The sequence below is a fragment of the Bos indicus x Bos taurus genome, chromosome 2, assembly GCF_003369695.1.
Source record: "Bos indicus x Bos taurus breed Angus x Brahman F1 hybrid chromosome 2, Bos_hybrid_MaternalHap_v2.0, whole genome shotgun sequence".
NCBI lineage: Eukaryota > Metazoa > Chordata > Mammalia > Artiodactyla > Bovidae > Bos > Bos indicus x Bos taurus.
The window spans coordinates 134677598-134704650 of record NC_040077.1 but is presented as its reverse complement, the minus strand read 5'-3'; the positions used below and the strand labels follow the sequence as shown (position 1 = coordinate 134704650).

The following is a 27053-nucleotide window of genomic DNA, read 5'->3' as shown; positions in this document are numbered from 1 at the left end:
AGCAGCAGTTAGGGAGTCAGAGAGGGCCTCTCAGAGGAGGTGGCATATAAACTGAGGCCCTGTTGGTGAGGAGGACCCAACCACGGGAGGGTCCGGGGGAGAAAATTCAAATCAAACAAACCGACACAGAAGCCTGCGATCGGAGCCGTCGGGGCAGCTGGCATGGCCGTGGCTCCGGGAGCCAGCAGGGGAGGCTGGGCTCTGAGACCCGATGGTGGGTGAGCTGGTTCATCTGGCCTCGCAGGCCGCATCGGGTTTGGATTTCATCCTTGGAGCAAGGAACAACCAAGCATGGCTCCAGTCGGGACCGGCGGGACCTGGTTTGCCTTTTGGAAGGATCATCAGACACTTCCGGCCGATGTGCGGGAGGGCACTGTGGACCCGGAGGGGCTAGGACGGGAGGCTGAGACCCTCGCAGAGCTCGGTGCCGGGGTCCCGCTGAGCCGGGCCGGGACTTGGTGCAGGTGGAGGGAGGCCGGGGCGAACGGAGACTGGGGCGGCTGTGGCGAGGCGAGAGAGGCACTGGTCGTCAACGTGGTGTTCTATTGCAACACTTAAAGAAAAAACTCAGACCAGCCCACTGTGGGCTTGGCTTGCCTGCCTTGTTTTTTTTTTTTTTTTAAGTTGAATAAAGAGCCAGGATTAGGAAGGCAGCATCCAGTCCTGCCTTTATTTCCGTTCTTAGTAATTGTTCACTGATGATGTTTTGTGTGTGGGAGCTAAATTTTTATTGTAAGAACTTACGTTGAAACGTTTTCTTGGTGGCTGAGTATTGCGGCCCCCCTGAAGGGGTGTCCCCGGGGTGAGCACCCTGCTCCCCTCCCCCTGGTCCTGGCTCTGGTGGAGGCAGTGGGCGGGGGGCCTTGGGGACAGGTTTGGGCAGTGCTCTGGGCTCGGACTGGCTGAACTGGTGAGAAGGTGGCGCTGGGGGTGAAGGAGACGAAGGACTTGCTGGGTCTTTGGCTTTTGCTCCTGAAAGCTGGGCTCGGTGGGGTGCTGGTCCCTGTGCGAGTCAGGCTCCTCACTGTGAGCTTGACTCCTGGCCAGTGCTTGGTGGACAGTGGCTGCACCGCTGTGCTGTGCTTAGTCGCTGTCGTGTAGCGGTAACACTAATAACAATGAAAACGACAGTGACGTTACTTAAAGTTCTTTAGTCTTGACAACCACACATCGTGTATGGATGTGAGAGCTGGACCATAAAGAAAGCTGAGCGCCGAAGAATTGATGCTTGTGAACTGTGGTGTTGGAGAAACTCTTGAGAGTCCCTTGGACTGCAAGGAGATCCAACCAGTCCATTCTGAAGGAGAGCAGTCCTGGGTGTTCATTGGAAGGACTGATGCTGAAGCTGAAGCTCCAATACATTGGCCACCTGATGCGAAGAGCTGACTCATTTGAAAAGACCCTGATGCTGGGGAAGATTGAGGGCAGGAGGAGAAGGGGATGACAGAGGATGAGATGGTTGGATGGCATCACTGACTCAATGGACATGAGTTTGAGGAAGCTCTGGAGTTGGTGATGGACAGGGAGGCTGGTGTGCTGCAATCCATGGGGTCGCAAAGAGTCAGACATGACTGAGCAACTGAACTGACCTGACCTGAGTCTTGACCACAAGGGGCGGGTCCTTCTGGGACATGTCTGCAGCAGGCTCCGCTCTGGGCCTTTCCCGGAGATGGACTCCATGACCCCCAGCCACCCTGAGACGGACGGGGAGCCAGGGGCCGTCCCTTGCTCATGGCCCTGGGAAGGGGAGTGCCCTGACCCTTGCCCCATCCTTCTCCTCCCCCCGTCTCCCTGGGCCTTGGGTGGCACGCGGCCAGTGCAGTTCCCCCTCAGACATCGCCGGCCTCTGTGGGCCTCCAGTCCTGACCCCATTAGTAAGGGGCTGCCTGCAGGGTCCTGCCAGCTCTTGCCCCAGGGGCACAGCCTGTGGGCCGTGGGGCAGATTCCGGTCCACCTGCCTGCGGCTCTCCTGACTCGAGCAGATCCCGTGGAGAAGGACTTCTGGGTGCGGAATGCATCATCCCGTCTCCCCCCAGGGCACTGGACCTCTGGGGGATGCAGGACGCAGGTGACCTGACAGGTCACGCCCGGGGCGGAGGCGTCCCAGACAGGCCGCTGCCCCAGGGCCTCCCTGAAAGGACGCTCCCCCACCCCCGAGTGGGGAGCCACCCGCCTCCTGTCACCAGGGCGTCTTCCCCATGTGAAGCCCTTGGGGCTGAAGCACCCTCAGCCCCACTGGTGTCGTGGTTTGGGGAGCTTTCCGATGGCCTGCTTGCTGAGGTGGGAGGAGGTCCTTCTTGGATTTGGGCTCCATCTGAGCTATAGGCCCATCCGTGGAGGGCGACAGCGGGGCAAGGGGAAGGCTCAAGGCAAACCCATTTCCCGCTTTGGGCTGAGGTTCCATGACAGGCCTGCCAGGGGAGAGGGGAGAGGGGCGTGGGTGGGCTGCCGCCCACTCCAGGCAGCTCTCGTATACGGTGTCTCGGGGGCCTGAGGGCTGCGGCCCGGAGCTGCGGAGGCGGCCTGCTCGGGCCTCGGTGCTGGCTGCCACCCCCATCAGCCACAGTGACCGTCGGTGGGTCCCTGTCCCCTGACTCTGCCCCCGTTGCTGGTCTGGGACAGCCCCTCCCCAACAGTGCTGTTCAGCTGATGGAGTTACTGCCCGTCAAGTGCTAACATGTCTCACCAGAAGCCCTCCTGACCAGTGACCGCTGCTGGGTGCCCAGCCCCTGCCAAGGGCGTTGTGCCCACCATCTCTAGTCAGGGTCCTGCCGAGATGCCGGGGTCCCCGTGACCACGAGGAACTGGTCTGTGGGGTCACCCAGCTGGCGGCACTTCCCAGGTGGTCCCAGTGCTGCAGGAAACCTAAGGGACGTGGGCTGGATCCCGGGGTCGGGAAGATGCCCCTGGAGGGGGACGTGGCAACCCACCCTAGTATTCTTGCCTGAAGAATCCCATGGACAGAGGAGCCTGGCGGGCTGCGGTCCACGGGGTCGCAAAGTCGGACACGACTGCGGTGACCGGGCACGCGTGCTGCTAGCAGCTGCGCTGGGGCTGGAGCCCACTGCCCGCGCCCAGAGCCCACGACTGCGGTGACCGGGCACGCGTGCTGCTAGCAGCTGCGCTGGGGCTGGAGCCCACTGCCCGCGCCCAGAGCCCGCCGTGCTCCCCCTGCTCCGCGAGGGGCTCCTTGGTTCTCGGAAGTCAGCTTCCTGTCACGGGCAACCCTTCTGGGTCCAGAGCCCGGCCCGTTCAAGGAGCCTTTGAGTCTTTGCCCCCGTCTCGGGCCCAGGCTCTGCTGACTGGCTGGCCTCTGGCCCGCTGGGGTTGCCGTGGAAACACCGGAGCCAGGCTGCGGTTGCCCCCCACCCCCCGCCCCAAATCCAAGGGGAGAGGAGCAGGAAGGGCCAGGCCCTGAGCGGGCTGTGGTCCCCCAAGAGGCGGGGTGAGGGGGCAGGGCCTGAGGGCACCCGGGAGCCAGGTGTGAGCTCCTGGCCCGGCCCATGCTGTCGTCAGGGGGCCACGGCTCCAGCGTGTTAACGGAAAAGAGCACCAGCCATTCCCTGCTGTGTGACCCTGAGCCAGTCACGTCCCCCCGCCCTCCAAGTTCACGTTTGCCGGCCACTCAGCATGGGGGCTGCGGGAGGTGACCCTTTGGGTCCCCTCAGCTGTGGCCTTTAGAGGCTTCCTCGTCAGATCACCCAGCGGGGCCGGCACGAGCAGGCCGCGGGCGCCAGCAGAGGGCAGCACCTGCCTGCTCAAAGGCCCGCGCCGCGGTGGCCGCGTCCTCCCGAGGGGCACCTGCGCGCTCCCCAGCCAGCCTCCTCCTTTGGTCTGGCTGGAGTTTTCAGCAAGGCCCCTGAAAGGGCCAGGCCCTCCCCTCACACTGCCGTCCTGGCCAGAGACGTGGACGGCAGGTTTAGTTCAGGAACAGGCCCGAGGGCTGCTGGTGTGGGGTTGAGGGCCGCTGATGCCGAGGAGTGAGCAGCCGGCGGTCCTCAGTGATAGCCCCGCACAGACGGAGCCCCCGGCCTGCGGACCGGTCTCTGGTCCTGGTGGGGTCAGCCGAGGAGGGCTCTGCCGGCCCGGGACCCCTCCGCCGTGCTGCTCTGGGGGACACGGGGCCGGGGTGAGGGTGCGTGCTGCCCCCGTGGCCTTGGGCACGTGCTGCTCTGGGGGACACGGGGCCGGGGTGAGGGTGCGTGCCGCCTCCGTGGCCTCAGGCAGGTGCTTGTCTTCTGTGGTCTTTGTCTTCCCTGCGTATGAAATACGAGGGCTGCACCTCGTGGTTTTCAACAAAGCCCAGTTTGGAAAGAGTTTCATTCAGGCTCCAGAAGGTTCCAGGAGGGCGGAGGTCCCCTGTGAGTGCCTGGGGGCTGCCGGGGAGGAACCTGCCCCTCCCTGGGCCCACCCTCAGGGGCCTGGCTGGGGGCCCGAAGGGGATGCAGGAACCCGCAGGTTTAACAGCCTGACAGACATCCAGACCCAGGTCGTGCTGTCAGACGTAAGCATCTCCGGCACCTCGGCGTTCACCCCTGTGTGTGCCGTCTGTCTCTGCAGCTCGGGGCCCTGGTCCACAGTCCCGTCAGCTGTCCTCTGCTGGGCTTCTCGGCTGTCAGCACCTCCCTCCCACAGGGCTACCTCTGGGTGAGTAACCCCCACGTCCAGCCGGGGCCTCGGGCCTCGGGGCACGAGCCAGGGGAGGCACCAGGGGAGATGCTGGAGAAAGCGGCCAGCCCGTGGGCCCCGTTTTGCACACCCTCATCCAGCAAGGTCTTCTGGGGACTTCCGCGGCAGGCTCTGTGCTCAGAGCTGGCACGTGTGACCTGAGCAGGAACGACAGAAAGCCAGGGGACCGAGCAGAGAGGGGGCTTCTTGTGACTGGCCTTGGTGCTATGATGGACATGAACTTAGCAGTGTGGAGTATCTGGGTGGCAGGTCTTCCCCCTGGGCGTCAGGAGGCAGGGCTGCCCTTCTCCCTCCGAGATTCCAGCCCACCTTTCTGCACCAGCGTTCCGCAGAGCCTGCCTTGATCCACTCGGCGCTGTGCTCCCCACGTGGCTCGCGGTACAGACTGTGGCCTCCTGTAGGTCCCGGCCTCACCACGCCTCCAGTCAGTCTCCAGGCATTCAGGCAGGGAAACTCTGGCTTACCCTTCAGGGTGCAGCCCAACTGTCCCTTCTGAGGGTGATTTCTTCTTCACTGGCGTCCAGTGTCTAGTGTGTGACGTATCTACCCATCCACTATCCTTCCGTCCATCCATTAACCTTCATCCATCCATCCACTATCCTTCCGTCCATCCGTTAACCTTCATCCATCCATCCACTTCCTTCCATCCATCCATTAATCTTCATCCATCCATCCACTTCCTTCCATGCACCCATCTATCTGTTATCCTTCCATCCATCCATCCAGCCTTATAATCATCTATTCATCTACCCATCCATCCACCCATTCATTCAGTTAGTTGCTCTCCCTTCCATCCATCTGTTGATCCATCCATCCATCCATCATCCATCAGTCCTTGTAACCATGTGTCCACCCTTCTATCCATCCATCCGTCATTCATCATCCATTCACCCAGTCTTCTATCCCTTCCGTCCGTTCTTCTGTCCATCCATCCTTGTGATCATCCATCCATCCCTCCATCCATTCAGCAGGGATATAATGAGCGTCTACCATGTGCTGAATGCAGAGACGAAGCTGAAGGAGACAGGGCAGGGTGTACACTCGCTCTCTGTTGCTTGAAATTTACCTTAAAGATAAGGAAATAGAAAGCTGGCTGGGTACCTAGTCCACCTCAGCTCTTTTCCTGATTTTCTTCGGGCCCCGGATCTCACTTGTTGCTGTGGCAGCTGGGAACACGTGGCTTTCAGTGACAGCGGGATGCCCATGGGCAGGAGAGGGCATGTTTCTCTTGGTGCCTAAGCCCCGTGACAAGCAGATGCTCGGGGTGGGTCACTGGGGGCAGGGGCTGCGTCTGCGTCCGCCCACGAGGTGCTCACCTGACGGCCTCTCTGGTCTCTGCCATAGGTTGGAGGCGGGCAGGAGGGGGCGGGGGGCCAGGTGGAGATCTTCTCCCTGAACCGGCCCTCGCCCCGCACGGTCAAGTCCTTCCCACTGGCGGCCCCCGTGCTCTGCATGGAGTACATTCCAGAGCCAGAGGAGGGCGACGGCAGAAACGGAGACAAGGGCTGCCCCGCCGCTGACGCCTCGGCCGGGGTGCACCCCACCATCTGCCTCGGGCTCCAGGACGGCAGGTGAGGGGCCTGGGCCAGGGCGGGCTGGGCACCCTGGGCACTGCCCCTCCAGCTTCGCTCCTCACCCCCAACATTCGGTGCCCCTGGTTGGGAGCAGGAGGTGGGGGCCAGTAGCAGGAAGTGGGGGCCCAGAGCAGGAAGAGGGGCCAGGAGCAGGAAGTGGGTTTCAGGAGCAGGAAGTGGGTTTCAGGAGCAGGAAGTGGGGTCCAGGAGCAGGAAGTGGGGGCCCAGAGCAGGAAGAGGGGAGCAGGAGCAGGAAGTGGGGTCCACAATGCCCAGCCAGTGTCAGGAGCTGCTCTGTGCCACCTGGCTTCCTCCTGGTAGTGTGGCACCATGGGCGCCGCTGGCTTCCGTGTCAGGCAGAGCTGGGTCTGGGGCCTGTACTTCCGTGTGCTGTGAGACCGCTCTGTGAAGGGTGTTACCATCCCCCACACATGGGGCTGCTGTGAGTGCCCACCAGGACGTGGGCCACGTGAAGACTTCAGGTCCCTTTGCTGTCATTGGCCGTGTCCACCCGTCTGTGGCCTCAGCTGGCCTTGCAGGGCAGGTGAGGGTGCGGAGTGTGCCCAGGTTATGAGACCTGCTGGCAGAGGGGGCTCCCCCTTTGTAAGACCTGCCTGGAGCTGGTGAGTCAGCAAACACTTCCGTGCAGCAGGGGCCTCCCCTGGCAGAGCCTGGCCTGCTGGAAGGCCCAGCCATGTGGATGGAGGGTGAATATTCATCCTGTTAACTGGACTGTGAACACGGTTGTGAAGAGGACCCTGAGATGGGCTGCACCCCCACATCCTCGTGCCTGCGTGCTCCTCGCACCTGCCGCAGAGTCCGGGGATATTATGCACACCTGCTGTGTGCTGCTCCCTGGGCCAGGAGCATGAGCCTCGCAGTGGCCTGTTTCCCGCACGAGCAACCGGGGGAGGAGCTGAAAGCCAGTATACTTAGAACCAACTTGGAGGCACTAGAGGCTTCGTGCTGTCCAGGTCTGGGTTCACGGAACCCAGGGGCCTGGTGAACACTTTTTGCTTTTAATGAGATCAAACTACATAAAGTTGATCATTTTAGCCATTAAAAATCATGTAATTCAGTGGTTCCCAGTATCCATCCATGTGTCCATCCAGTATCCATGATGCGTATCCATCACCACTACTTGTTCCTATAACATTCTCGTCACATCCCCCAGAACCTCTGCATCACCTCACATTCCCCATCCATTGGTCTGGATTTGTCTCTTCTGCTCACATGATCCAAACAGGCCCACCCAGTGTGTGGCCTTTTGTGCCTGGCCTCTCTCGTTCCCCCTAACGTTTTCAAGCTTCATCCAGGCAGTCCACACGCTGGGGATTTGTTCCTTGGTATGGCCGTGAGGTAAGCATCACGGCCCCATTTTTCAGAGAGGACTGAGGCTCAGTGGTCCAGGCCAGCCAGCTGGAGGGGGACAGTCAGCAGGATTTGCCCTCAGATGTGACCCTGAAAACCGTTCTCCCAGCCCCCCGGCTGTGCTGTGTCCAGAGCCCCCTGTTTTCCGTGGCTCTGCCCCCTAAAGGCTGCCCATGGAGAAGTCTGAGCGATGGCCTGGTCACACAGGGGGAGGCAGGCTGAGCTGGTGGAGGTGGGGGCTGGACCCTCTCGCCAGAAGGGCGGGGGGTTGAGTGAGTCACCGCCTCTCCCTGCAGCATCCTGCTCTACAGCAGCGTGGATACAGGCACCCAGTGCCTGGCGGCCTGCCGGAGCCCAGGCCTGCAGCCCGTGCTCTGCCTGCGACACAGCCCCTTCCACCTGTTGGCCGGCCTGCAGGATGGCACCCTCGCCGCTTACCCTCGGACCAGCGGTAAGGATGTGCTGGGGGTTCTGGGAGCTGCCCTGGGCCCCGACCAAGAGTCAGATCCAGGACCAGAGAAGCTGTGGGAGGCAGACCAAGGAGGCAGCTCAGCAGAGTCCGGGAATGAAGGTGCTAGAGAGACTGGAGGTCCCTCATCCCCATCAGGGTCCCCAAAGGGACGGGGCGCTCCCTGTCGTATGGACAGCTCAGCCCATTGGCAGGAGACTCTGCTGCATAGGAAGCGAGTCTCTGGGCTCGGAGAGACCTGGCTTCGCGTCTGGGCTCTGCCCTGATGACAGCAGTGTCCGTGGGCGAGCAGCTGCTCCTCCGTGGCTCGGCTTTCTCATCTGTAAAATGGGGATAATAGTAACACCCGCTGCTCATAGGTACAGGTGGGGTAAGCATTTCAGTGAAGGCAGAGCACAGTGCCCGGCACAGTCGGCGCCCAGTGGGTCAGGCACTTTGGCCTCCACTGTTTGATCGAGCTGGCACTGGCACAGACGATGACGTCCGGAGGGAAGGTGGACAGCATTTGAGCTGCTGTGCTCCAGGACAGGATCAAGTGGTGCGGTCTTTTAATTCTCACCACGACCCTCGAGAATGACCTCCTCATGGATACTGATGCTGAGGTGCAGGAAGGGATGTGGAGTGCTATGGTCCCCGTCCTTCATGGCTTGTTCAGCTCCCAGTCGAAGGACAAGAGCGGGAGAGGAGGGAAGCGGGTCCAAGACCAGCACCCCCGGGGGCTGCTGTGCCTCAGCCTCAGCCTTCCTGCTCCGCCCTCCCCCTGCCCCGCCTCCCCGCCCTGCCTCTGATTGCTGCGTCTTCACAGCCTGCTGCAGCTTATAAGCAGATATTTGTACTGAGCTTTTTTTTTTTGCCACTTGGCACTGTGTTGGTATTTTAAATTAGCTTTTGATAAGGCATTTATAGTTTTTAATTAAAGGGGGTAGAGGGAGGCGGGGCGATCCCTCTCCCCGTCAGACACACCGTGTGTGTGAATGTCAGTCCGGGCTCAGATCTTCAGCAATCTACACCAGGACTTCTGGGGAGATGGCCACCCTCTGGCTCCTGTGGGAGTCTGGGAGGCCAGCCCGGCCTGCTCTGCACCCCCCAGCTTCCAGATGGGCTGCCTCGGGTCCTTTCCCTCTTGGCTCCTGATTCTTCAGTTTGGGAGTGCGGGTTGGGAGGAGGTGGGCAGGGTGTATCCGTGTGCTGGGGCTTCCATGACCAAGTACCGCAGACCGAGTGGTTTCCGTGGTCTAATTTACTGACTGCCATTCTGGAGACTGGAAGTCTGAGAGCAGGGTGTTGGCAGGGCCGTGCTCTCCCCGGAAGGTGCTGGGGAAGGGTCTGTTCCAGGCCTCTCTCCCAGTTTCAGGTGGGTCCTTGGCTTGTGGCAGCATAACCCCCATCTTCACGTGGGGCTCTCTTTGGGGAGCCTGTGTCCAGAGAACCTCTTGGACTCAGAGCCCCACCCTCCTCCAGCGTGACCTCATCTTAACCAGTTCCATCAGCACCCCTACCAGCAAACAAGGTCATGTGCTGGGTGCTAGGGGTTGAGGCAGGAATGAATGAATCTGGAGGACACAACTCAACCCACCGGGGGTTGGGGTCTAACCACTGACTTTCTGCTTGGGGTTGCTCAGATCCATAAGAGCCACTGGGGACCGTGGACCCAACACCCTCGTTTCTGGAGTCCCATGGGTGAGCCAAGACCTGAGCCTCAGTGTCCTCCCAGGACTGGAGTCCTCCAGGTTTCAAGGGGCTTTGGCTGCTCTGGGCAGAGTGGGGTGCTGTCTGGCCTGGAGGAGGAAGTCGAGGTGCGCGGGCAGCCGTCCTGCCTTCAGACGTCTGTCCCCCAGATGTTTACCAAGCGCCCACTAGGCCCCGTGGATGTGGTGCCAGCAAGCCGGCCGTGAGCCCACCCGCACAGCTTACAGAGGGAGACGAGACAGGTTTACAGATGGGCGAGCGAGCAGGCAGGAAGCTGACGGTGTCCTCAGGGGAGCTGCACGGTGTCGGGGGAGGGCCGGGCCCTCAGTGCCCAGGGTGGGACCCCGAAGCCGAGACTGAGGCGTCCAGCAGCTGTGAGATGGCTGTGAGGATTCTGGGGTCACCGGGTCCCCTGGAGCCCTGGGCTGTCGGAGCTGGGGGGCCTCGGAGTCCAAGCAGTGTGGCCATGGCAGTGTGTGCTGCCCTCAGGATCTCTGCTTACCGGCGCTCGTTCCTTCCTTCCTTCACTCACTCACTCAGCAGGGACGCGTTCATGAGGTGCCAGGTGAGCCCGCCCCTGCCATCCTGAGTTTGGGCACAGCTGCCTGGATGCCCTCTGTCCATTCCCTGCACTCCCGGCCCGTCTCTGAGCAGAGACAGGGACTTGACCAGGCCTGGTGGGGCTGCAGGACTGTCCCTGGTTAGCCGCTGGGGATGGGAGCCACAGTTGACCGTCGGAGGAGCCAGAAGACGGGACGGGTGAGGGGTGGGCTGAGGGGTCAGGCTGTCGGGATCGGGTCCCACTGTGAGAGACTGGAACTGCTGCTGCTTCTCCTCTCGGGGCCTTGATTTCCCCACGTGTAAAGTGGGCGCATGTTCCACCCCTACTCACAGGGTGGCTGTGAGCACCAGGGGCAGCCAGTCAGAGGCGCATATCACGGAGCTCGGGGACAGACGCGTGCCTCTCCCATCCCAACATCGTCATTACTGTCCTGACCACTCCCCCGGTGTTGGCTGCCCTTGGGCTCCTCTTGGCCTCAGTGACTGTTGCGACCACTCTCGGGGTGTTGGCTGCCCTTGGGCTCCCCTCGGCCTCAGTGACTGTCACAACCACTCTCAGGGTGTTGGCTGCCCTTTGGGCTCCCCTCAGCCTCAGTGACTGTCTCGACCACTCTCAGGGTGTTGGCTGCCCTTTGGGCTCCCCTCAGCCTCAGTGACTGTCATGGCCACTCTCGGGGTGTTGGCTGCCCCTTGGGCTCCCCTCGGATTCAGTGAATGTCTCGACCACTCTCGGGGTGTTGGCTGCCCCTTGGGCTCCCCTCGGCCTCAGTGACTGTCACGACCACTCTCGGGGTGTTGGCTGCCCCTTGGGCTCCCCTCGGATTCAGTGAATGTCTCAACCACTCTCGGGGTATTGGCTGCCCCTTGGGCTCCCCTCGGCCTCAGTGACTGTCACGACCACTCTCGGGGTATCGGCTGCCCTTTGGGCTCCCTCAGCCTCAGTGACTGTTGCGACCACTCTTGGGGTGTTGGCTGCCCTTTGGGAATTCCTCGGCCTCAGTGACTGTCACGGGCACTCTCGGGGTGTTGGCTGCCCCTGGGCTCCCCTGGGCCTCAGTTTCTGTCACGGCCAAATTGGGGTGTTGGTTGCCCCTTGGGCTCCCATCGGCCTCAATGAATGTCGCGAGCACTCTCGGGGTGTTGGCTGCCCCTTGGGCTCCCTTCGGCCTCAGTGACTGTCACGGCTACTCTTGGGGTGTTGGCTGCCCTTTGGGCTCCCCTCAGGCTCAGTGACTGTTGTGACCACTCTCAGGGTGTTGGCTACCCTTTGGGAACCCCTCGGCCTCAGTGACTGTCACGGGCACTCTCAGGGTGTTGGCTGCCCCTGGGCTCCCCTGGGCCTCAGTGACTGTCACGGCCAAATTGGGGTGTTGGGTGCCCCTTGGCTCCCTCGGCCTCAGTGACTGTTGCAAGCACTCTCGGGGTGTTGGGGGCCCCTTGGGCGCCCTCGGCCTCTGTGACTGTGTCGACCACTCTCGGGGTGTTGGGTGCCCCTCGGCTCCCCTTGGCCTCAGTGACTTTCTCTTTGTCCTCCCTTCTGGCCTCAGACCCCCGAGGATCCTGTTGGGCTTTCTGCCCTGTAGCCCGTGGCGGGGGATGCCTGCCTCTCGGAGGTACCTTTGCTGTGACAGGCCTTGGTCTCCGTTCACCCAGCGTGCGCGGGTCCAGGCCCAGACGAACAGGCTGTCATGCCGGGCGGGTGTGACTTTGGAGGTGTGGGTGTCTGTTCTGGAATTGTGTACGGACAGCCGCTGGAGGGCAGGGAGAGCGAGGAGGGATGGACACCCCCACAGGCTTGGGGTGGGCAGGGTGCTGGCCCTGCCCAGAGCGCCCACTGATCCTGACTGAATTCTTAGGCTTGCGGCCTGTGGAGGCTGGTAAGATTCTTAGAGCCCAGAACTCTGGGGTGAGAGGTGATCTGCTTGTGACATGTGTCACCCTGCTGGCCACCAGGGGTGAAATTGAAGGTGCAAGTTGCTCAGTCGTGTCCGACTCTTTGCAGCCCCATGGAGTTTTCCAGGCCAGAATACTGGAGTGGGGAGCCTTTCCCTTTTCTAGGGGGTCTTTCCAACCCAGGGATCAAACCCAGGTCTCCCACATTGCAGGTGGATTCTTTACCAGCTGAGCCACCAGGGATGCCCCAGAGAACTGAGACAAATCCAGGGAGGCACCAGCGTTGATTCAGCTGAATTCCATCCCCTTGGGGGGCAGGTGGGAAAACGGAGTCCCAGCAAGGGAAAGCCTCTTGTTCAGGGTCCTACCATGGGCCCCTGAATCAAGGAATTCCTGTCCTGTGTTCTTTTTGATATAATGATGTTGGTGTTATTAAATTTTTTTCTTTCTAGAAGCATTTTTAATTGGAGGATTAATTAATTGGAAGCATTACAATGTTGTGTTGGTTTCTGCCAGACAACACGTGAATCAGCTGTAAATATATGTGTGCCTCCTCCCTCTCGAACCTCCCTGGCGTTATTACATTTTAGCCATTAATCATTCTGTCCTGAAGCCAGGTCTCTTAAGAGACACCCAGCAAGTGGAAGGGTGGTCAGGACACGTGTGACCCTCAAGGGTATCAGACACTACCCCCTACCCCAGGCAGGCACTGTCCCGGGAGGGCAGAGGGCACGAGGGCTCGGGGGGCTGTAGCTGCTCCCAGGGCAGGGCTCGCGTGTCCGTTCTGGGGCGTGGTGCCAGCGTCCCTGACCGCTGCCTTCCTAACCTGCCCGAGTGGCGGGCGTTCCGGCTTCTGGCCGCTGGGGGGCGCTCAGAGCCCGGCTTTCTGTGGCTCTGGTTTCCTGGGGTGGGGTCATGGTCTGCTGTGGAAGCCCGGCTGCCTGTGGTCACTCTTCCCTCCTGGACTCCAGCCCTGGGCCCGGAGATCTTTGGAAACTCTTGGAACCTGAGAGAGCAGCCGGGAATGGGGGCCAGGGTCGGCTGAGTTTCAGCCCTGGCTGGCCGGCACGCCCCCGCCTGGGGTGGCTGCGCGCACGTCCCGGGCTCCCGGGCCCCTGCGGTCGCGAGCGTCCAGTGAGGTCCGCACGCTTGCGCAGGCGGCCGCCTCGAGGCAGGGACAGCCGACGCCCAGAGCTGCACGCGCCGGCCCTGCCCAGCCGGGGGATCTGGTCTGGTTCTTTCAGCCCTGCGCCTCGCTTTTCTCAGTGGTAAAACGGAAAAGAACAGAATCTTGCACCCAGGCTGGTGAGAGTTCATGGAAAGAGCGCCCGGCACGCTCACGAATAACAGAACGTGGCGACCGCTGTCCGCGCTTTCCCCGTGTTAAACGCGGCCGTTTCCTTCGAGCCCGGCCGCGTCTGCGAGGCGTGGGCGTGCCCATCACGCCTGCTTTACAGCCCGGGAAGCTGAGGTTCCCAGTGGCGGCGGCGCCTGTCCAGGGACGTGCAGAGGTTGAGAGGCTGCAGCCAGGACTCCGGCCCAGCCTGCGTCCCGCGTTCACGGCTGGGAAGAACCGGACGTGTGTTGATTGGGCAGGGTTGATGGGGGTGTGTGTGTCTGTGTGTTTCCTAACTCAGTTGAGCTAGGAATCTTCTAAGTTTAAGGGGGGCTGAAGGGGAGAGGAGGACCCGTTTCACGGAAGGGGAGGATGTGGTGGGGGTGGAATCTGCTCTGCCGCCCAGGGGCTCCTTTGTGGACAGTGGTGCCCATCATGCCGCCCAGCAGCTGCCTCGGAGGGACGGCCTGTGCCAGGGCTACCGTGCACCCTTCCAGGGACCCTGTGGAGGAGGGTTGGGGGGGCTGGGCCCTGGCACGCAGCCCAGGCTACTTCCTCCCTCTTCCGCCCACCCCTCAGGGGTGGGCCCTACTTCCTGCTCAACCCTCCTGGCCCACCTGGTACCCTGGCAGGACAGGACAGCCACGAGGGTTCTGTGTGGCATCAGGTGTGACTTCAGAGCAGGGGAAATCCTTGGTCTGTTTCTGGGTGAGCTGAGCATCCCTGGGGTGGGCAGGGGAGAGCGTCATTCCACGCTGGGCCAGGTCCCTTCATCTGCCCATCTTCAGGTATCATGGGCTGAGGGCTGATGGCCTCTGAGGACTTCCTCCTTCCATACCTGGGGTGTTGGCATCTCTGGAGGAGGAAGGTCATGGGAGATCTCAGTAGAGGTGATAGAGTGCCTTGGGGTGAGTGAGAAGGTCTGTGAGAAGGCAGGACAGTCTCAGTAAGTTACGGTGTCTGAAAAGTCCTCAGAGACAGTCTTGTTGGCGGCGCCCTCCGCGTTCTGCAGATGGGGAGACTGAGGCCTTGAGGAGGGGAGAGAGGCTCTCGAGGTCCGCAGTGAGCTGCTGGCAGGACACTTCCCCTCGCGTCATCCTGCCTTCCTGTGTGGTAGCTGTTGATTAACCTTTTGGTCTCGCCGACCACTGGGGGTTTTCTTGAGGACAGGGTGTGTGAGGGCAGATTTATTTCTGCTTCAGCAGCCCTGAGTACGGGGCCTGGCATGGAGTCGGTGCGGACTCGGCGTGCGTGTGGGGTGAGAGCAGAGGGCAGGGGAGAGGAGGAGAGAGGAGTGGAGAGCACCAGATGGGAGCAGGGGCTGGGGGGCGGGGCCGGGGCCAGGAGGAGCCTGGATCCTGGCTGGGAGCAGGGGCTGGGTGGCAGGGCCGGGGCCGGGAGGAGCCTGGATCCTGGCTGGGAGCAGGGGCTGGGGGGCAGAGCCGGGGCCAGGAGGAGCCTGGAGCCAGGCTGGGAGCAGGGGCTAGGGGGCAGGACCCGGGCCGGGAGGAGCCTGGAGGCGAGTTCGACCCCCCGGGGGCCTAGTTTCTGAGGGCTGGAGGGCCCTAACCTGTCTGCTGCCTCCCACCCCCTGCTGACCTGCCGGCTTCCTCTCCCTGCAGGAAGCGTCCCCTGGGACCTGGAGAGCCCGCCCATGTGCCTGCCTGTGGGGCCGGGGCCCGTCCGCGCCCTGCTGAGCCTGGAGGAGGCCGTGTGGGCCAGCTGTGGGCCCCGGGTCACCGTCCTGGATGCCACCAGCTTGCAGACTCAGGTACTGGCCCTGCCTCACAGCTCGTGGCCCCAGGGGGCCGTCTCCAGGCATCCCCTCTGCTGACCCCTCTCACACCCTGCCGGGCACTGCCCTGGGCTCCCGGGGGCGTCTCAGGGTCGTCAGGGTTTCCTGGGCCGCACAGGGGGCCAGGATCCCCGCGGGGCCGCCCCCTACCCCCTCCGACACGCTCCCTCAGGGCTGCCGAGAGGGGAAGGGTCCCCCGAGGGCTCCCTGGGCAGTGGGTTCGCTCCTCGGTCGTGTCTGCTCCTTCCCGGGGAGGTGGGGCTGGGGTCCCTGTGCCCCCAGGGATAGCCCGGACCCGGCTGTGCTGAGGGAGCAGCTGGTGTGGATGCTGGCACTCGGGGCGCCGGGCTCTTCAGCCAGTGTGGACTCCACGGGGAAGGGGCACTCAGCCAGCACCGGGTCCTGCCTCGTCCCGCCGTGCGTGCTGCTGATCTTCGGCCGCTGCGATGTGGGCCGCGTCTGGGGGTCCTTCCCGGCTCAGCCTGGACCCTCTCCTGTCACTGACCAGCAACCATGCCCAGCCCCTTCGCCACAGCCCAGGCTCCACCCTGCATGGTGTTCTGGTGGCGACCCCTATTGCTTGATTTGCTTGGATTCCCAGCTTGGCCTCCAGGCTGGGAGGAGCCTGAGCCTGACCCTGCTGCGTGCCTTCCTGCCAGGACCATCTTTCCTCTCCCGCTTGGTCCTGCCTCAGCTTACTTAGCAGCCAAGCAGTCTGGGCTGGATCCTGCATGACAGGTCCTGGTTTGGCAGGTGGAGACCCTGAGCCCAGGGAGCTGAGGGTGAGCCCCGAGACCCGGGGTTGAACCTCAGGGTCCCTGTGCTAACTCACCGTCTCTGTCGAAGCTTGAGGTTCAGCCTTTGCATCCATGCCTTCCTGGCTCAGCCTCCCGGTCCTGGGCCCTCATCTTCTGGGGCCTTGGGGCCTTGTCTGTGAGCCCACGTTTTCCTGCCCCTTCCCCGGGGTCCCTTCGCCTCTGTGTGAGGTGATGCTCTGGAGCCCCAGTCCCGGCCAGGGAGGTGTTTGGTTAGCGCCCTTCAGGGCGCTGGAAAGGGAGGTGGGGTGGGTTCTGCCCGCAGCACCTTGGACAGCGGCGAGAGGCCACGCTGTGGGCGAAACCAGAGGATTTGGGTGCAGAGCAGCTGTCAGGTTTTGAGAAGCGGGTGGGGGCTCACGGTGAAACCTGGCCTCCGCCCCCACCCCCGCTTAGGCTTGTGCCATGGCACCAGGGACCTTTGACCTCACTGTTGGGGCGGGCTCTGGTGGGGGAGGCCAGGGAGGGGCCCACCGGGAGGACACTGTCGGCCCTTCTCTGCGTCTGGATTTCCTGGTCCTCCTTCTCCCTGGCAGATGGGTGGGCACGGGGGGCCCTGACTAGCTGCAGCCCAGACCCCCTTCCCAGCCCGGCCCTGTCACTGCCTTCAGGGGCCTCTCACCTCCTCGGCCTTCTGGGAGAAAGATGACCAAGGGAGGTGGCTCCCCGGGGCAGCCGGGGTCACTGATGGGCCTGGGTCTCAAGGCATTTGGGAGGAAGAAGGATGAGTGCCCCCTGCATCCCCCCAAGCAGACCCCTGCTGTCCCCTCGCCAGGGCCAGTGTCTTCCCGGATTTTTCCTGGGCTTGGGGACATGGCAACCCACTCCAGTGTTCTTGCCTGGAGAATCCCAGGGATGGGGGAGACTGGTGGGCTGCAATCCATGGGGTCGCTAAGAGTCAGACACAACTGAGCGACTTCACTTTCACTTTTCACTTTCATGCATTGGAGAAGGAAATGGCAACCCACTCCAGTGTTCTTGCCTGGAGAATCCCAGGGACGGGGGAGCCTGGTGGGCTGCCGTCTCTGGGGTCGCACAGAGTTGGACACGACTAAAGCGACCCAGCAGCAGCAGCAGCAGCAGGGGCCCTACTCGGCAGTGGTGGATGGGCCTCGTTAGTGTTGTAACCGCCTAACTCGCCTCCTTCCTGCCGGGTGTGTGGTGTTCTGGGGAAGTCGAGCTGCTCCTTTGGAGTCCCTGGTGTTGGTGGGGGGTGTGTGTGCATCGCGGGTCTGCCATCCCCTTGCTCCGCTGGCTGGAAGGCCCCCTTCTGCTGACAGCCTTCCCAGGAGCTTGAGACAGATGGATGAAGGGAAAGACAGGGCCCAGGCGTGACCCTGCCCGCCCTCACCCGATCCCACCCCTCACCAGCGGCCGCACCGTCCTGCCCAGGCTTGCAGCCCAGCTCCGGCCCCACCGTCCCCAGGGTGGAGGGGCCACAAGGCTCCATCCAGCACGAGGCTGCCATGATTTAAGATTAGTTTGGACCACCCACTCTTAGAAAGGGGATCAGTGTGGCCCTTGCCCTGCTCTGCACGCACGGGGGCGGGGTGGGCATCAGGCGGGCCCTGGGTAGGGGGAGGCAGGCCCTGGGTGGGGGGAGGCGGAATGGAGGAAGGGGCGGCTGAGGAGGCCCTGCAGCAGGGCACGAGGGGCCTGGAAATTGAAAAGTTTGTGTGGGTGCGGGTGGGCGGTTCGCCTTCAGCACATGCTATCCTCCGCACAGTAACGAGGAGACCGCCATGCATATTTAAAGAGCCTCGCTCCGCCACCGGCTTGGAGAAGAGGCGGCCGGCCCGCCTCTGCGCCGGGCTGTGGAACGGCTTTCTGGCTGCTGCTAGTGACCGCCAGACCCAGCCGGGGGCTCTGTGCACCCGGCCAGAGGACTGGCCTCCGGCTGGGCTGCTGTCCAGACTGCCCTGGTCCCCAGGGCTCAGGCACATCCTCACTGCGGGGCATGCCTCCGCTCAGAGGGCTGTTGTGCCAGGCCGTCTCCCGGGACCAGGAGCCCCCAGGGGACTGGAGGTCCTCCACGCCAGGGGGCCGGGGAGGTTCCTGGCGGCCCCGGGTGTGGACGCCCGGCTCTGGCCGATGTGAAGACATGGGGGTTCATTTAGAACTGTGTCAGCACGAAGGTGCTTTCTGCAGTTTCTCCACCACCAGGAAGGGAAATAATAACCAACACACACTGAGTGCTTAGCGTGGACCCGGCCTGGGGTTAAGCGTTTTACACGTCTCAGCCCACTTCACCCTCAAACCACCCTGTGAGGTGAGTACTTTAATTATTCGTACTTTACCGATAAGTGAACAGAGGCCCGGAGAGGGTCAGTGATCGCCCAGAGTCACTCAGCCAGGAGGAGGCCGAGGTGGGATGGGAGCCCGGGCGTCTGCCTCTGAGTCTGCTCTGAAGTCCCGGGTTGGCCGCGGGGGGCAGAGGGGCGGTCTCCGGGGCCACACCGTCCGCCACAGTCTCTGTCGTGTGTGAGTCTCGGGCAGTGTCATCCCTTTAAGTACCACTTTGGCCAAAAAGTTCGTTTGGGTTTTTCTGTAACCTCTTAACCTCCACCAGTGTGTCTTCTGGGCTAAGGACATGCCCTGTTCATTTCCTGGCATCTGTCTGGCTCCCACAGCAGGTACTCTGAGTCAATGGTCCCGGAGGATGGATAGAAGGTGTCCTGCCTGGCAGGCCTTAGCGCAGAGAGAGGGCTGGAGGGGTGGGCTGGAGGGAGACCTCATCTCAGCTCTTCAGGAGCTCGGAGCAGGCCTGGGATGGTCAACGCCAGCCCAGGGAGGGCAGGCCCATGGGGGGCAGGCCCAGGATGGTCAACGCCGGTCCAGGGAGAGGAGGCCTGGGATGGTCAATGCCAGCCCAGGGAGGGCAGACCCGGGATGGTCAATGCTGGCCCAGGGAGGGCAGGCCTGTGGGGGCAGGCCCAGGCCCTGTGGGGGCCCAGGGGAGGAGAGAGGGCTTCCAGACCAGGGAGGAGGGGTGGGAGCAGGGGAGGTCTAGGCGGGGCAGGTGAGATGGAGATGGGGGCCTGGGGGCGGGGAGGGCCAGGCCGGCTGTGTGGGCGGGGCTCCTGGGAGTGGCCCTGGGCTGCTGTTCCATTAGGCCCGCTGGCCTCGCAGCTGCCCCGACCCTGCGGATTGCGTGGGGTGGCGCCCAGCCTGTCTGCATTGGCTGCTCGCCCCCAAACTGCTTGTTCAGCCCCTTGATCCCCGCGGAGGCCGTGGCGAGGCCTGTTAAATAATAATGTAGCTCACCAGGGCCTGTGTCAACACCGCATCCTCCGTGTTCATTATCTCGATTGCCACCTTCAAAGTCTAATCCAGTCGTCTGGAGTTCATTTTAACTGATCGCTGGAGGGGACGCGGGTCTGTGGGATGACGGTTGCATCTTAATTAAAAAAAAAAAAGAATCAGGACAGGAGGCCTGAAGCTTGTGGGGCGCTCTCCGCCCAGCCGGCGTGGTCGGGGCCCCGGGGCAGGGCGGGGGTCTCCCTCACCTGAGGAAGGTGGCGGTCGTGTTGGGCGCGGGCGAAGGGGCTGAGCTGGGTGGGTTTCCTGCTGGGCCCCTTGTACCGAGGGGGATGCCCACTGGAAGGCGGGGACTCTGGCCTCTGCTCCAGGCCCCGCTGGCCCCTCTGCCGCCCTCTGAACGTGCCAGGCTCCCTCCCCATGCAGGCAGAGGCCTCTGCTCTTGCCCTGCCTGGAGCAGGAATGCCGTGCCCGCGGGCTGTCCCTCGGGCGGCTCCTTCCCGTCCCCCAGCCTCGGCTCGGCGGCCAGCTCCTCGGTGGGCCCTGCCCGACCTCCACCCCGGCCGGGGTCTGCACACGTCAGTGGCTTCACTGTCCCCAGAGGATTGGTCACCGTCTGCAGTTGTATTCCAGATGGCTGTTGTCTCTCTGCACCCACCTGGCCGTAAAGAGATGAGAGCAGGGAGGGGCCTGGTCTGTTTTTTTGTTTTGTTGGCAGGATCTTAGTTCCCTGACCAGGGATCGAACCCAGGCCTGCTGCACTGGGAGCGCAGAGTCCTTCCTAGGCAATGGCCCAGGGGACGGCCCACGGCCTGTCTTGTCCAGCAGAGCTTTCCAGGGCCGTGTGCGCGCCAGCCTCTCGGTCAGTGCTGCTGGGCTCTTGCAAAACCGCCCCCCAGCCCAGGGCTGGTCAGCAGGGCAGCTGCCCACCGCTTTACATGTTCTTTTGGGGCCAAATGTTGAAAATCTGGGTGGGAGGCAGCTTGGGGCTCTGGGGCCAGCTGGGAAAGCGGCCCGGGAGGAGTTGGCCTCGGAGGCCGCAGATCAGGGAGGGAGGTCGCAGTGGAAGAGGCGGAAAGGGGCCCAGGGAAGGGACGGGGCAGAGGGTCTGGAGGCGGGCAGGGGCGGGTCCCGCTCAACATCGGCCACCAGCGCAGGGCAGAGGGGCTCGGCAGTGGCATGACTGTGCCCCCCCGGCCTGCCCCCTGCCAGCCTTGGCTGCTCCCCTTCTTCCCAGTCCCTCCTGGGTGCCATTGCAGCAAAACAGGCCTGGGATCGAGGCTCCCCCGGCCCTGACTGGAAAGTGCCGGAACGCAGGGCGCCCGGTTGGGCCCCGGGCCTGGCTCCCACCCCATAGGGCTCTCGTGAGAATTGATGGGGGCAGCCGTCTCCCATTAGTCTCCGACCCCGCCGCCCCCCAGAAGCTTGTCTGGACCGCCTCCTCCCCCCCTTTCGTGGGCACCGGGTCACACCTCGTGACCTGCAGCTGCAGCACCAGCGGTGGGTCCTCTGCTCCACAGCGCCTGACTTTTGGGGGACGGTTAGTGGGAGCTTAACCGGATGGCGACCCCGTGGGAAGGACCACGTCTGGTGGGCTCCCACAGCCCCCACCATGTTCCTGGGGCTGGGAGCAGGCTGATGCATGCTCGGTGAAGGGTGGTGAAGACAGCAGGCATTTCTTTTCCTTTCCTTTTTTTTTTTTTTTTTACTTTTTCTGGCCTTGCCACGTGGCCTGTGGGATCTTCCCCAGCGGGGTTGAACCTGCGCCCCCTGCATCGGAAGCACAGGGTCTGAGCCACTGGATGCCAGGGAGCCCAGGCAGAGGGCGTCTCGCTCAGGGAGGTGCGCTCCATCTGGGGCGGGTCAGCGGCCAGCTGCAGAGCTCCACTCTGGCCGCGGAAGGCGCTTCCCCACGGGCGTGCTGTTGGCACTCCGGCCTCCGGGGGCCCAGCGCTGCCTGTCCGTCTGCCTCCCCGGCACCTGGGTGCTGGCTGCTGATACCAAGGTGCGCCAGCAAAGAAACTCCTCTGCTTCCTGGGCACCGGCGCCCACCAGACCTCCCCTGTGCATCCCCACACCCACCGCCTTCCCCACCCTGGTTTTCACGTTTAATGCCCAAACTCAGTTTGCATGTATTAGCTGTTGTAAATCTATCATAACAGTGTGACGCGGCATGAATAATGCATCGCTGGGCTGTATTAGTTTTCTGTCTCCTATCTTATTTATGACATGAAACGGGTGGGAATTTGCAAAAGCGAAATTCAGGCGCAGGGCTTTTTGGGTAATGGTATGCAAATCGGCGTGAGGGGCGGAAAGATTCACTAAGCCCGAGGGTGTCCAGGGGCCTCTGAGGCCCGGAGCCCTGGTGTTCTGGCCGCTCAGGCTTTTGGGTCCGGGGTCCTGTTACTCTACGAAGTTGTCTCAGTTCAGCAGTTTTAATTATTATTTTTTTAAATGTGTCTGTCGTCGTTTATTGTTGTCATCCTGTTCTTTTTGCTTTAATTAAAAGTTGGCAGGTGAAACTTGAGAAATCGATTTTCTAAAGGTTTTCTAAAGGTTGCCCTCCAAAGGAGTGTGCGTGTTTTCTAGCAGCACGAAGGACTGAGGTTAGATGCTCAGAGGGACTTCCTCTTAGGCCGCTTCTGGAGGACGGAGTGTGGGCCTGGGCCTGGGGCTTCCTTCCTAGGAGGGTGCCGAGGGGTCGAAAGGGGCTCCCAGCCGTGGTTGCGGCCTCTGCCCTCAGGTCTGGGGCTGTGGGGACCCACCTCGAGGGTGCCGGGCGGGGCTCGGGGGGCTTAGGGCCGGGGTCTAGCTCCCCTTCTTCTCACCAAGATTGCAGGACTGTCTTCTAACAGTCGGTGTCCCCTTGTCCTGAAAGATGTAGGTTGAGGGAAGCATTTCATGGTTTAAAAAAAGTAGTTTGACGCCCTTGGCCGAGGGAACAGGTTCCAGGAATCCATGGAGGGAGAAAGGGGAGACGGTGCAGGGAAGGCAGGGTGGGGCGGGGTGATGGCAGGAGTACAGCCTGGGGGCTGAGGCGGGAGGCAGGGGATGGCAGTGGCTGGAGGGCGGTTCTCTGCCCCCCGAGCCCTGTCCCCCCGCGTCTCTGGCTGTCCCCTTGCACGTAGCTCTTCCGCGTCCCCCACCCCCCGAGGTTATTCTCCCCCCGAGCCCTGCTGCAGAATTAGGGGAGGAGACACCATAGGAGCTGTTGTCCAATGCCCTGGGATTTGGTGAAGACACAGCACACCATGGATGGAGCCACGGGATGCCAGGCCTCGGGCTGGGCCTCAGCACAGTGGAGACTGGACGCTCGGGCTGGAGGGATCACATGGGGAGAGGCTTGGGCTGGTGCCCAGTGTTGAGGGTGAACACGGTCGGTCACATGATGGCCTTAGCAAGCCTGGCTGCAGGGCTCGGGGAGGATCTGCCCAGTGGGAACCTCGAGAGGCATTGCCTGCTGCCCCTGCTGTGGTCTGAGTGGGCTTAGACGGTGGGTCCGTGTGGGTTCAGGAGCCGGTCTGGCTGGTTCCAGTCCCTGGCTCCACTACCAATTGCCTCGGTTTCCCCATCTCTAAAATGGGGAGAAAATTACAGAACCTGCCTCAGGACTCAGCACTGAGATGCACGTAAAACTCCCAAGTCCTGCCCGGTGAGGAGTCGGCCTTCGTTTTGTGGTGAATGCAGGACCTCCTCAGGGTCACAGGGACCCCCCAGGAGGTGGCAGCCCACGCCCTCCTCCAGGGGATCTTCCTGACCTGAGGATGGAACCCACGTCTGCTGCACTTTGCTGCATTGCGGGCGGACTCTCCACCCACCGAGCCACCCGGGAAGCCCTGGTCCCCTTTGCCCCCCGCATCCAGCCCCCTGGCACGGGTCCCGGCTTCGCCTCAGTCAGCGTGCATCCTGATGTCTCAGGGGACCCCTGCATCCAAGGTGTTGATCTGCATGTGGTCTGAGGCACGGCCCTTCCCGGGGCCTCACCCCGCGTGGGAGGGCGGGACGCTGCCTGGCAGGGCCCGCTCACCTTCTGTACTGAGCCCAGGGGCCCTGGGGTCCAGGCTGTCCTGAGCAGGGCTTGAGTGGGTGCTGAGTGCAGGCCTGTGAAGGGGGGCCTGGACTAGCGCCGAGTGGACTGGCTTGGGCAGGACGGGCGGGTGCAGTGCCATCCGTCCCTCGGGGCTGGGCCTCCGTGGTGGACCTTTCTGGAATGGAGCTTCCTCACGCCTCGCCCTGCTCCGGCCTGACCAGCCCGGCTCCCTCTGCCCTGGCGGCTCCAGCCTCCACGCCTGCTCCGGGCTCCAGCAGCGGCCCCACCCTCTTGGACCGGCCCCCCGGTGGAGCTGTGATGAGGGGGTCCCAGGGTGAACGGCAGCCCTCTCCCGTGGGTTAAGGCTGATGGAGGCTCACCCGGAGGCTGGCCCGGCTCTTAGTGAGGAGGAGCCTGTGGAACCTTTGCGGTGGTCCTCCGATTGAGCCCGCTCAGGCGCGTCCCGCTCTTTGCGACCCCGTGGCGCCCTCCCTGCCCCCCTTCTCAGTGTGAGGAGAGGGGAGACAGGCAGGAGACAGTGAAGAGACATGCTCTGGCCGCGCGACATCCCAGCAGAGGTGAGTCGGGCGTGTGCTCAGCCCCGCGCTTCCAGGACGTCGCTGCCCCTCTGAGTCCTGGTTTGGTCTCCCCGCCGACAGAGGCTCTGCCGTCCCACCTCCGCTCGGGCGGCCAGGGCGCCCAGGCGCAGCAGGTGCCAGCTGCCCGAGCCGTCTTCTGCTCGGTCTTCACCTGGTCCCCGGCTCCCTCCTCCGCCTCCGCGCTTCGGCTGGCTTCTACAATGAAGGGAACAGAAGGAGACTAAATAGGACTGATGAGGAGCGTGCCTGCAGCCCGGGCTCTGAGGTGTCTCCCAGCCGCACGGGGAGGGGGGGGTTTCAGTTTGTGTTAGTGCTTCTCGCGTTGTTTGTCTTTGTCCATCGTCGTCGTTTATTTTCTGGTTCTTGCTGTGAGTTATCCGGGATGTTGACGTTGAGTTCTGTTTATAGAGACAGAACGTGTACTGCGGTAGCGGGACAGCCTCCCTGCTGGGGGTGCTCCCTGTGGGTCTCGCTCTGGGTGTGGCCGCGGTGCCGAAGGGAGTCTGCACCCACCTCCTTATGTGCTTAGTGACAAAGGCACCTCTGTTGCAGGAATTTTTAACTGTGGAGGGGTGAGTGGTTTACAGACACTTGAGAGATGTTGGTAAAAACTATTGATCATCTTTCTAGAAAAATGTACCACGCACACCAAATCTTTGCCCAGTCCATTCGAAAATGGCTTGTTGAAGACAGGTTTGGGACTGGCTGTCGGTCTGGGGCAGGGACGTCGCCCATCACTGTGTCCCTTCTAGGTTCCGGGGTGGCCCTGAGCCAGGAGACCCCGCACTTGTTGAAGTCTCTTGTTAGACAGGAATGGCCTCGTCCCCACTTTACAGATGGATAAACTGAGACCCAGAGGCTTTAATGGACTTGCTGGTAAAAGGCAGAGGTGCAGGCACGCCTTAAGCCTCCCTCCCGGCACAGGATCCCTTGGTCTTGACCAGGTCAGATTCTGGAGGCAGAGTGTTAAGCTTTGGACGGAGCCCTCCAGAGGTGTCTGTCCGTGGAGGTCAGGTGTGTGCTGTGGAGTCCTGTAAATGGGTGACCAACGGTCCCATTTTGTCCAGACAAGGAGTTGGACTCCCAGTGCTACAGCCGGGGCCTGTCTGGGCGTACCGGGGTGAGTGGCACCCTGCGTCGGAATCCTGGCTTTCCCCCCGAATTTTCCAAACACTGCACCTCTGTGGATGGCACTCAGCCTCTTAGTTTGTTTATTTCAGCTGTGAAATGTTGGTAAGAATAAGGCAGATAAGGGAAGGGTATTGTGTGTTAATTGCTTTTAAAAGACCACCTCTGGCCGCTCGGCTCAGCGGCTCCAAATGTGACCTCTGGTCTCAACCCCGGGCTGTCCCCTGCCTGGCAGAGTTGACCCCACAGCTTTCTCAGAGCCTCAGACCTGCCTGTTAGGAGAGGGTGGAGGGTGACGCCCTCCGCCCAGCTTGCAGGGGCACCAAGCCCCCCAGGCGGAGGCAAGGTGGGGAGGTGCTGGTGGGCACTCCGTGGGTGGGTTCTGGGCCCATGACTGGACCTCCCAGGTGAGTGGGGACCAGGAAGCAAGGGCCCCTTCAGCCCCCGCCCTGCGGGGCACTCGGCAGGAGGGTGTCGGGGGCGGCCCCACGCCCCCGCCCTGCCCCTGCCCGGCGGATCTCCTGGGCTCACCCTGTCCCGTCCTGGGTTCTTTCCTTCTTCTTCCATGAAGACCTCCGGGAAGATGAAGTGCCCCACAGGGCATGGACAGTTGGCGCTCAGCGGGCCGTAGCTTTGCCAGCCTCCTGCTTTTCCTCTGCAGCTCCCAGCCCCCAGAGCCCCCAGCCCCCTTTCTGGCTCCGTGGCATGATCTCAGCCCTAACGACTTGGAGTGCTGAGCTGCTCACCCTGGGAATTTATGGAAATAGGCCCAGACGCGTCACCTGGAGGCGCGTAAATCGTGCAGGATGCAGCTGGTCTGGGTTAGCCCTGTCTGGGACGGGATCGCTCACCTGAGACCCTCCGAGCAGTGGTCTGCAGCAGCTGCAGGGAGAGGCCGAGGGGCCCGGCCCTGTGGGCAGCCGCGGGACCCCGGCTCCGTCCCCGCTGCCTGCCCACTCCTGCCCGCAGCCCTGTGCTTGGGGCCCTCACGGCCCATCGGCCGTGTCCCGTGAACCACCCGGCACCCAAGGCAGGTTCTCCCAGCTCTGTGACGATGGAGAGAGGAGACCCAGTTACCCCGTGGAGACGGGCTGGAACCACGAGGCAGCCCCGGACCCTCCCTACAGCGGCCAGCCTTTTTTTTTTAATAACTCCTCCCACCCCTACACAACTTTAATTTTTCAATTTTTATCGGAGGATAATTGTTTTACAATATCATGCTGATACTTGCCACACAGCAACACGAATCAGCCTCAGCTGTACGCGTGCCCCCTCAGTCTGGAAGCTCCCCAACCCCCACGCCATCCCATCCCTCCAGGTGGTCCCAGCCCTGGGCTCAGCCCGCTGGCCGTCTCGTTTGCATATGGGAGTGTGTGTGTTTCCACCTCCACCCGTTTCACCCTCTCCTTTCACTGCTGTGTCCACAAATCCAGGCCCCATGTCTCCTCTGCTGCCCCGCAAATAGTTCCATCGGTAGTGTCTTTCTAGATTCCACATGCACCTGTTAATATACGACATTTGTCTTTCTCGTTCTGACTTACTTCACTCTGTACCATAGGCTCTGACGCATGTACCCCGTATCATACATAAACACACACGCCATTTGGGACTAATTCATTTAGAAGCCAGCGGCAGATGTCTTTACCTGTCACACTAAATGCTTCAGCAGAGCCCTCTGACCGAACTTCAAAAGCATTATCGTGCCTGGGAACGTCGCGTGGGTCTACTGCCCAGGGACCCGTTTTCCCAGTCTGTCCCCAAAGCACCTTTCAGGGCCACTGCGCCTCGCCACCTCCAGCACCCGGCTGGGAATCCCACGTTGCACCTGATGGTCGTCGTTCTTTTG

The 27053-nt window shown here is 62.2% G+C and overlaps 1 protein-coding gene across 11 annotated transcripts in view; it reads left to right on the top strand.

Moving 5' to 3' along the window:
- Positions 1-27053, top strand: part of ARHGEF10L (Rho guanine nucleotide exchange factor 10 like) — a 159987-nt gene that overhangs the window by 115651 nt on the left and 17283 nt on the right. For all 11 annotated transcript variants that reach the window (XM_027522159.1, XM_027522163.1, XM_027522176.1 and 8 more), the window contains 4 exons: positions 4561-4647; positions 6034-6260; positions 7931-8085; positions 15205-15353. In XM_027522159.1, coding sequence (XP_027377960.1) covers positions 4561-4647; positions 6034-6260; positions 7931-8085; positions 15205-15353 — 618 coding nt within the window. The remainder of the gene's footprint in view (positions 1-4560; positions 4648-6033; positions 6261-7930; positions 8086-15204; positions 15354-27053) is intronic.